The sequence below is a fragment of the Triticum aestivum genome, chromosome 7A, assembly GCF_018294505.1.
Source record: "Triticum aestivum cultivar Chinese Spring chromosome 7A, IWGSC CS RefSeq v2.1, whole genome shotgun sequence".
Classification (NCBI taxonomy): domain Eukaryota; kingdom Viridiplantae; phylum Streptophyta; class Magnoliopsida; order Poales; family Poaceae; genus Triticum; species Triticum aestivum.
The window spans coordinates 54,005,803-54,015,827 of NC_057812.1; the positions used below are offsets into that span (position 1 = coordinate 54,005,803).

Here is a 10,025-nt window from a genome sequence, read left to right on the forward strand (position 1 = left end):
GGGGTCGGTATGTCAGGGTGTCGGGGTCGGGGTTGGGGTCGGGGTGTGGTGTCATGGTGTCGGTTGGTCGGGGGTCAGGGTCTGGGTGTGGTGTCAGGGGGTCGGGGGTCGGGGGTCGGGGTGTCGTGCCGAGGTGTCGGGGTGTCGATCGGGTGTCAGGGGTTGGGGCTCGGGGTCGGGCTGTCGTGCCGATGTGTCGGGAGATTGTAGCTGAGGTGGTACTCAGTGGGCACCGGGGTTGCGCTTGAACGCCGTCCAACGAGCAAGGAACCGCGTTGGAATTGTGCCTTGCACCGCCCCACCATTCTTCAGCAGGCCCAAGTTCGCGGCTGCCCCATCTCCTAAAGGAATCAAACGGTTAATAATCCAAATCATAGGCACCAATGGTAACAGGAGATGACACTAACAAACACACTAGTGAATTTGAAAGCATAGAAAGAAATCAGTGAAACTCAAATGTATAAATCTAGGGCATCTCTACCAAGTGTCTTAATATGATCCAGAATGTCTGAAAACAAAAACAATATTGAAATGGAAATAACTCAAATCTGGTACATGTTGCTAACAAAAAATTGCAACTGAAGCGTAGCTGAACGAGACAACAGAAAATCATATCACTTGATGATCACGAGAATTAACAAATGAAGCAGACATGTAGGTCAACTAATTAACCTGGGTTATTAGTAGGCGGCTGTGGGATCTTCGGACATGTTTTTTGGATAATTTTTTAATCAACATAGTTGTTCTATTTTTAGTTCGCAAAGACATTCTGGAATCTATAGTTAAATATAAATTTGACCAACTGAACTTAATATATCAGTCAATCATTTATTAAACAATGCAGCTTGACTTTTCACTGTGGTTTCAACATGCATCAAAGGTTCTCACATGATAATATCCCAGATGAAAATTATAAATATAGCACGATGCTCTATATGTGTCACAGAAATAACAATAGGAAAGAATTGCAATATAAAATTCAATAAGAAGAAGATTGGAAAAAACTGACACATAGTTCCATAGTAGAATAGCAGGAAAATAATGTTCATGTATCAACACTAAAATTCAGGATCCATTTTGTTGTACTTAATGGGAACTGTGTAACTAAGAAACCTATCCAACTCAAGTACTACTTTCAACTACGTACATGTATGGCCAATATTTGTTAAATTTTACTACCTAATCTACAAAAAAACGTGTACAATCTGGAAGTTCAACTACTTTCAATACAAGTTTCTTCGTGTTTCTAGTTTTTCTTAGGAGATAACAAGTAACACAACTTAACAAATCGAATCAAATGGGATTAAGGATTGCAGTACAAGGAAACAGAAGAGAGGAGGAGAGGGTGACATACCTCCATGGACATGTATATCGCCCCACCTCGCTTGTCCTTCTTCTTCTGGTCCTTCTGCTCCCTGCTCATCTATCCCCTTCCTCTCTTTTTCTCTGCACATGGACATGGGAAGCACCAAATTGATGCCACCCAAGTACTCCCATGTCAACAACATCCATATTTGAGTAAAAAGTAACGTTCTCCACGACCTATTTGAGGATTCAGCAATATATCTTATCGAGATGCCCTAGAGCTCTTCTTGGGGCAAAATTAGAAAAGAAACAATGCTTAACAGTAACACAAGTGGGGAAAATCAGAAAAAAAAAGCCATGGTTAAGAGTAACACGAGTGGGAATCAAACAAATTGCAATATCCATGGCTTCTTTTGGGGCAAAATCAGTATATCTTCACACAAAAGCAAACAGAACACACACACACACATACATATAGATATATCCTACCTAGAACCTCTATGCATACATTGATATAGGTCAGAATATGGCCAACAAACCAAGTAAGGCAACAACACATGTACTTTGTCAAGGGAAAACTTTGTTTTTGCCACTCTAGCTTTTACCAATTTTTCTTTTGCCACTCTAGAATTTGACATCTCACTTTTGCCACTCTTTGCTTTTGATAATACATCGCAAATGCCATTCCATGGCAAAAATGATAACTTTTCATTTCACTTTTGCCACTCTTAGCTTTTGACAATGTATTGCAATTGCCACTCTAAAACTTCTGCTTTTGACACAGAATGGCAAAAGTGATATATTGTCAAAAGCTAAGAATGGCAAAAGTGAAATTTCAAATTCCAGAGTGGCATAAGCAAAGTGTGCAAAAACTAGAGTGGCAAAAACAAAGTTTCCCCCTTTGTAAATAATTAGCTATATCCAAAGCTCTCCTTGGCAGCAAGGTACAAACAAAAAGAGAGAGAGGCAAAGAAAAATCTCTTCTTTGGAACCTAGCTAAACTAAGAATCTCCTCCACAAGAAGAAAAAAATCCCTAATCCCTCTTCTCAAGGTAGATTGCAGCAAACAAGATTAGAGGAGAAGAAGCTCACCCAGTAGTGTGGAGAAGCTCACCAACGTAGATTTAAGCTCACCCAACAGTATGCATCACCTGCGTGAACAAAGCAACATCGTGAGGGGAGGGGAGGGGCCAATAGCAAATCAAAATTGACGTACCTTGATCGGCAGCAGCAACTCCAGGGTTAGGGTTGGAGCAGGGGAAGGCGGCGTCCCGAGTATGCCATGGCGTGGGCGTGGAGCAGGCAGCCCGTACCATCATGCCGCCGAGAAGAAGCACTCGGAGGCCAAGGTTGGGCGACAGCGCCGGAGGATCTGCGGAAGTCTTGGCCGCCGCTTGACCTGCTCGCTCTCCCTCTTCTCTTCCCTTCCCTGGTGCCTAGCGGTCGGATGATGGGAGGGGGCAAGCGTGAGGTCGTGGATGGTTGCCTGGGCGAGCGGCGGTGGTGGTAGAGGCGGCCGGTGGCGGGTAGGGAGGCGGGCATGGGTTAGGGTTTGGAGGGAGAGAGAGGCGGGGCGGGAGGGAGAGAGAGTGAGGTGGGGTAGGAGGAGCTGGGCGCAGGGGAGGCGCGAGTGCGGGAGGGAGGAGGCGGGGGAGGCGACCCATGAGCTGGACGGCGCGAGGTTGGGGATGGGGGCCGGGCCGAGCGGCGGCGCGACGACAGGGGGTGTGTGGGATGCGGGCGGCTATGTTTTGGAGAGGGAGAGAGAGAGAGCTGAGACGGACAAATGGGAGCAGGGCAGTCGCTCTCCCTCGCAAGAAGTGTTGACCTAAGACGTGAAAAACCAAAAATGCCCTCGACGGGTTACTGAAATTACAGGCGGTCGCATCCCAGTTCCGACAATATTCATTGCTGGAGCTCTCAGTTTTTATCCGACGATCGAGCGTGTTCGGGAGGGGGATCCAACGGCCCAAAACACATCAAGGAAATGATAGGACGGCCGAGAAGCCCTAAGCTCTGGGAGTGCTTCTGGTATGCTTGCTTTCTTGTTTTAGGATGATGATCCATATACAAATACTACCTACTGGATACTACGTCAATTTCAACAACAAAAAATTACTGGATACGTCGGACCAATCATTCTTTGGAGAAAATATGGATAAGAACAAATTGCAGAAGGTTACCGTTGTAGGTGGTCTATTCTACGTGCTCTGGATCGACGTGCTTGGAGGGTGGCGATAAGTGAAGGAAATATCCCCTAGAGGCAATGATAAAGTTATTATTTATTTCCTTATATCATGATAAATGTTTATTATTCATGCTAGAATTGTATTAACTGGAAACATAATACATGTGTGAATACATAGACAAACAGAGTGTCACTAGTATGCCTCTACTTGACTAGCTCGTTGATCAAAGATGGTTATGTTTCCTAACCATAGACATGAGTTGTCATTTGATTAACGGGATCACATCATTAAGAGAATGATGTGATTGACTTGACCCATTCCATTAGCTTAGCACTTGATCGTTTAGTTTGTTGCTATTGCTTTCTTCATAACTTATACATGTTCCTATGACTATGAGATTATGCAACTCCCCTTTACCGGAGGAACACTTGTTCCTTTGTGTGCTACCAAACGTCACAACGTAACTAGGTGATTATAAAGGTGCTCTACAGGTGTCTCCGAAGGTACTTGTTGGGTTGCCGTATTTCGAGATTAGGATTTGTCACTCCGATTGTCGGAGAGGTATCTCTGGGCCCTCTCGATAATGCACATCACTTAAGCCTTGCAAGCATTGCAACTAATAAGTTAGTTGCGGGATGATGTATTATGGAACGAGTAAAGAGACTTGCCGGTAACGAGATTAAACTAGGTATTGAGATACCGATGATCGAATCTCGGGCAAGTAACATACCGATGACAAAGGGAACAATGTATGTTGTTATGCGGTCTGACCGATAAAGATCTTCGTAGAATATGTGAGAGCCAATATGAGCATCCAGGTTCCGCTATTGGTTATTGATCGGAGACATGTCTCGGTCATGTCTACATAGTTCTCGAACCCGTATGGTCCGCACGCTTAAAGTTTCGGTGACGATTGTATTATGGGTTTATGTGATTTTATATACCTAAGGTAGTTCGGAGTCCCGGATGAGATCGGGGACATGACGAGGAGTCTTGAAATGGTCGAGACGTAAAGATCGATATATTGGACGACTATATTCGGACATCGGAAAGGTTCCGAGTGATTCGGGTATTTTCGGGGGTACCGGGGAGTTACGGGAATACGAGGAAGAAGTAATGGGCCTCATGGGCCAAGTGGTGGAAGAGAGGAGGCAGGGCGCGTGGCCCCCCTAGCCCAAACCGAATTGGACTAGGGGGCCGGCCCCCCTTTCCTCCTTTTCCTCCTTCTCCTTCCTTCTCCTTCTCCTCCTTCCTTTCCTCCTCCTAGTAGGAGTAGGAAAGGGGAGTCCTACTCCTACTAGGAGGAGGACTCCTCCTCCTGGCGCACCCATAGAGGGCCGGCTGGCCTCCCCCCTTGCTCCTTTATATACAGGGGTAGGGGGGCACCTCTAGACACAGAAGTTGATCAGTTGATCTCTCCCAGCCATGTGCGGTGCCCCCCTTTCACCATATTCCACCTCGGTCATATCATAGCGGTGCTTAGGCGAAGCCCTGCGTCGGTAGCAACGTCATCACCGTCACCACGCCATCGTGCTGACGGAACTCTCCTGTGAAGCTCTGCTGGATCGGAGTTCGTGAGACGTCATCGAGCTGAACGTGTGCTGAACTCGGAGATGTCGTGCGTTCTGTACTTGGATCGGTCGGATCGTGAAGACGTACGACTACATCAACCGCGTTGTGCTAACGCTTCCGCTTTCGGTCTACGAGGGTACGTGGACAACACTCTCCCCTCTCGTTGCTATTCATCACCATGATCTTGCGTGTGCGTAGGAATTTTTTTGAAATTACTACGTTCCCCAACAATAAGTTCATTGGACCGGCGAAGCAGCACAACCAATGTAAGAAGTAATCGATCGATGCCGATGAGGCCGATGAGCTAGCCGGTGTGTTTGAGGATGCACGTTTGTCATTTTCTATGCATACCTGGTATTGTGTAATCTATGTATTAATTAGGTGCATTGTTTTTTTCTTTCTTTTATGCAGCTCTGCTCCTTTTCGGGCTGCGACAGTATGTAATGTAATTATCAGTAGTAGGCTCCGATCGAGGTCACTAGTAGAAAAAGGGCCTTTAGTCCCAGTTTTGGAACCGATACTAAAGGGTCGTTACTAAAGCCTCCCCCTTTAGTCCCGGTTCTTACACGAACCGGGACTAAAGGCCGTCCACGTGGCCGCTGTCTGGAGCTTCACCTTTAGTCCCGATTGGTAACACCAACCGGGACTAAAGGTATTTTTCCGTAAAAAAGATTTTTTTAAAAAAAATCGATATTCAAATTTCTGAATTATTTTCCAATTTCATCACTAATCACCCTCATCACTGCTCTATTTAACCTCTAATCTCTAATCACCTCTCATCATTTTAAATCATCTAACTTAACAGCCGGTCACCCATCCTGTCACTACTCCAGCCTGAGCACGCTTAACTTCTGGGTTCTATTCCCCCTCATTTCCAAGTCTGCACTTGTTGTTTTCCTGACAATAGTAAAATGTCAATCCTATTAACCCTCAGGAGTTTAGCTTGAGCATGAAGTAATTTGACCATAATTTGACAATAGTAAGATGTCAATCCCAAAACAATAATTATTTAGTAACACTAATATTTCTTAAATAAGTAGTTTGACCATAGTTTGACCACAGTTTGACCAGATTTGACCAAAATTCAAAAAAATTAAATAATTATTGAGTAACACTAATATTCTTGAATAATTATGTAGTAACACTAATATTTCTTAAATAAGTAGTTTGACCACAGTTTGACCAGATTTGACCAAAATTCAAAAAACTGTAATAATTATTTAGTAGCACTAATATTCATGAATAATTATTTAGTAACACTAATACTTCTTGAATAAGTAGTTTGGCCAAAGTTTGACCTGATTTAACCAAAATTAAAAAAAAACTGAAATTTGAGCATAACTTTTTTTCCTTTTAGAATTTGAGGATTCTAAAAATTTGCAAACAGGCCACTACATCTTGAAGAATTTTATTTTTTGAAGTTTTTATCATTTTTTTTTGCTTTTTACAAAACTGAAAAGGCAATCCAGGGGGGTAGAGTTTGAAAATGGTGCCTTTATTCCTGGTCTGAGACACGAGCTGGGACTAAAGGGCACCCTTTAGTCCCGGTTTGAGATACTAACCGGGACTAAAGGGTGCAATGCCCTTTAGTCCCGGTTCGTGTCTCAAACCGGGACTAAAAGGCTCATTTGAACCGGGACTAATGCCTTTAGAAGCACGAATCGGGACCAATGCTCACATTAGTCCCCGTTCATGACTGAACCGGGACTAATGGGCTTATCTGGCCCGAACGAAAGCCCTGTTTTCTACTAGTGGGTGATCAAGATGTGTTGCCTTCATGGGGCGCCTTTTGGTGTGTGATGAGTGCTGAAATGAGGATGCAATGCAAGTGTTCCTATCATGCTTCATTTGCTATAGTATTGTAACTGAGCATTGTCGAGTAGTAATATATTGCAAAAAAACACCCTAAAATTGCCAACCTCACGCGGTTAAACCTCTCTTGGGTGGTTGTCATGGTGGCCCAATCTAGACGCACTGCGCTGCGCGGCAGGGTTGCCTGAGGCAGTGGGTGAATGAGACATACTAGAGTGAAAAGATGTGACATAGTCACATAGAGTGATTTTTTCGTGAATATGCAAATTGCATGTAGCTAGTCACATACAAAGAGGTAAGACTACAAGGGAGCACGAGGAAGAAGGGGATGCTCAGCCCCAAAGACCTAACTATGGTGGATCATGCAAAGGACTGGCTTTTGACCCTATCCATATCTTCTGCTGCATGTAGCGATCAGTTATCTCCGCCGCCTATGTTCCCCGCCGGCTCTACTGCACGCCAATGTATTGCCTCGGTAGTGGTGGCGGCGGTAGGAGGTTGGGCAAGCCGCCGATGCGAGAGGAAGAACCACCATTGGCAGGCGGAAATAGCAGCGACGAAGCGGTAGGAAGTACGCCGGCGTGGGAGGAAGATGCACCGCCATGGCCACGAGCTCGGGGCCATTTGTGGTGGTGGATCTACGCTGGGGATGGGTGGCAGCTGGATCCGCTCATTATCGGCTGCGGGCCGGCGTCAAAGTGGATGTGGATGAGGGTGGTGACGCGCCGGCGGGGATTGGGAGGCGGGTACGGTGGGAGGTAAGGCGAAGTGGGTGGAGAATTTTTCACTCCGTGAGCGGTCGGCCGAGTATATTTGTGAGTCGCGGTCGAGTCGGTGTAAATCCCCCCCCCTCCCCCCGGCCCAACGTTTTTTGGGTTATGTTAGTTCTTGGTTAGAGAAGAAAAAATGAATTTATCCTCCTTTAACTGGTTATTGGGATCAGTTAGAGATGTCCTAAGAGGCCGTTGCAAACGCGGATAAGCAGCGCCACCATAACAAGAGGGACATGGGTCCAGGCGCCGCCACACCAGCCGGCAGCAATGGTGGTGAGGTTGGGGGATGGCGCTTAGCTAGGTTTTAAGTGAACGAAAATAATATCTACATATGCTATGTTGCAAAATATGGTCAGACGTGTCACTAGGCTTATAACAAAGTTGCAAACCAACCAGTGGTTAGATGGTTAGAATGACAGTGATATCTTCAGCCCACTAGCATTCAAGTCCTAGACTTAACGCTCGTGCTCGCATTTTTTTCATTTTATTTCAGGCCTTTTAGCACTGTGCGTTCAGTGGAAAGAGATGTTCCTGTCGACTACAAAAGCATATATGGCAAGTTCGTCAATATCAAGATAATGTGCCAGTTCGGTCACTCGGAGACGCTCATAGAGATAAGATGTGCGTTTATAGGGATGGGTGGATGAGCGTCTGGCTGTGTATGGTGTTTCTAAAAAACAGAGTTGCACGGTCAATTTCGTTGGAAAATCCGAAATCGAAGTTCAGTAGAAATGAAGTTGGGCGTACCCGTGGTAATATGAAATCCGAAGTTCAGTAGAAATTTCGTTGGAAAATCCCGCCATAACGGACTCCAACTGCCCAACATGCCGATCAGAGACGAACTCGTTGCTTCCCTTCCTGCCGGATCGACATCGATATAGAAATGAAGTCGGGCGTACGTAGCCGTGGTAATCCTGTCCTACTCCGGCACGAGAACGTGTTTCCCGATCGATCTCCTCTCCTACCATCCAAGCCCGAAGCACTATAAGTAAACTGCCGCACGTACGCTCGCTTATTCCCATTGCCTCCCCGAACATCGATCTCCTACGATCAGATCCGGTTTCACTTCACCATCACGCGCGATGGCTAGCTTGATGCCATCGCTTGCCATGGACCTGCCACAAGAAGAAGGAGGCCACGAGGACTCCGCGTTCCTCGGCGTCGTGGGAGATCCAGACGACTCGGAGTTGGCCGCGTTGGTGGCCGGGGCGCTGAAGATGGTGGACGCGCCGTCCGACGACGACGACGACGAGCTCAGCTGCCCGATCTGCTTGGAGGAGGAGGACGCCGCGGCGTGGAAGGAGACACCGTGCGGGCACCGGTTCCACGGGCGGTGCGTAGAGAGGTGGCTGCAGGAGAAAGAGAGCTGTCCCATGTGCCGTCGCGAGGTCGTCACGGCGCCCGCCGCCACCGCAGATTGTACTGCTGCACACCTACATATGTTGTGGATAGCTGCCTTGGGGTTGCATGTGTTTGGCGATGTTCCTGTGGACGACATGGAAACTGATGATGATGATGATGCTTAGGGAGAGCTTCCGGTCGACGTCGGGCACCAGGCTCGAAGCTGAGATGCTTTTTGATCGAGATAAGTCCCCATGCATGCATGCGTGAAGCTCGGGGCCAGGAGACCTACCGTGGAAACTGTACGTAGTGAGAGATGCATCACGTAGTACATTGGACATGTCGGTCCGAATCGAAGGGACATGCTTTGGCCTTCCTTTTGTGTAAAAGATCTGATGTAAACTGTGTGTGTAATCCGTGCATCCTTGCATAAACATGCATGGTCTTCTAGCCGTCTTTGTGTAAATTGTTCTACGGTATTCTCTCACATACTTGCATCTCACGTCTTTGTAAAGGCCATTCCACTCATATTTGGGCGACAACGCATTATGTTCACAATTTATTTCATCAAGACACGTGCTAGAAATTTACACAACTTCCTTTCAGTTCCATATATTTATTCTAGAAGCGCTCTAATGTTTTGTAGAATATACACCCTCCACTTCTTGATCTCATGATCCACCACACCAACTATTCTTTCTCCGTACAAACACTACTAGGAGAAGGGCTATAAATGATATGGACATTAATGACGCACTAGACATGTGGTGCGCCACTACTATATAGCAGTGGCGCATCATGTGCCGGTGCGCCATTAGTGTGATAGACACCAATGACTCACCACACCCATGATGTGCCACTACTATATTTTTTTTCCAAAAATACTAATGGCGAATCAGGGAATAGTGCGTCATTACTAGTTTAACTAGTAATGGCGCACCACTTACCACGTGCGCCACTACTATCATTTTGTTTTTGTTTTTGCAAAACTACTAATGTCGCACCATCAGCTGGTGCGCCATTAGTAACCATG

The 10,025-nt window shown here is 46.2% G+C and overlaps 1 protein-coding gene across 1 annotated transcript; it reads left to right on the forward strand.

The window, feature by feature from the left end:
- The first annotated feature begins 8,588 nt into the window (after window positions 1-8,588).
- On the forward strand, window positions 8,589-9,377 carry LOC123147620 (RING-H2 finger protein ATL63-like). Its single transcript, XM_044566882.1, has one exon. It carries the CDS (start codon window positions 8,734-8,736, stop codon window positions 9,175-9,177), a length of 444 nt encoding a protein of 147 aa, XP_044422817.1. The 5' UTR covers window positions 8,589-8,733; the 3' UTR covers window positions 9,178-9,377.
- Window positions 9,378-10,025: the final 648 nt, after the last annotated feature.

Bases quoted from the DNA above. Each gene is read 5' to 3' on its own strand.
- LOC123147620 (XM_044566882.1), top strand. From the start codon at position 8,734: ATGGCTAGCTTGATGCCATCGCTTGCCATGGACCTGCCACAAGAAGAA.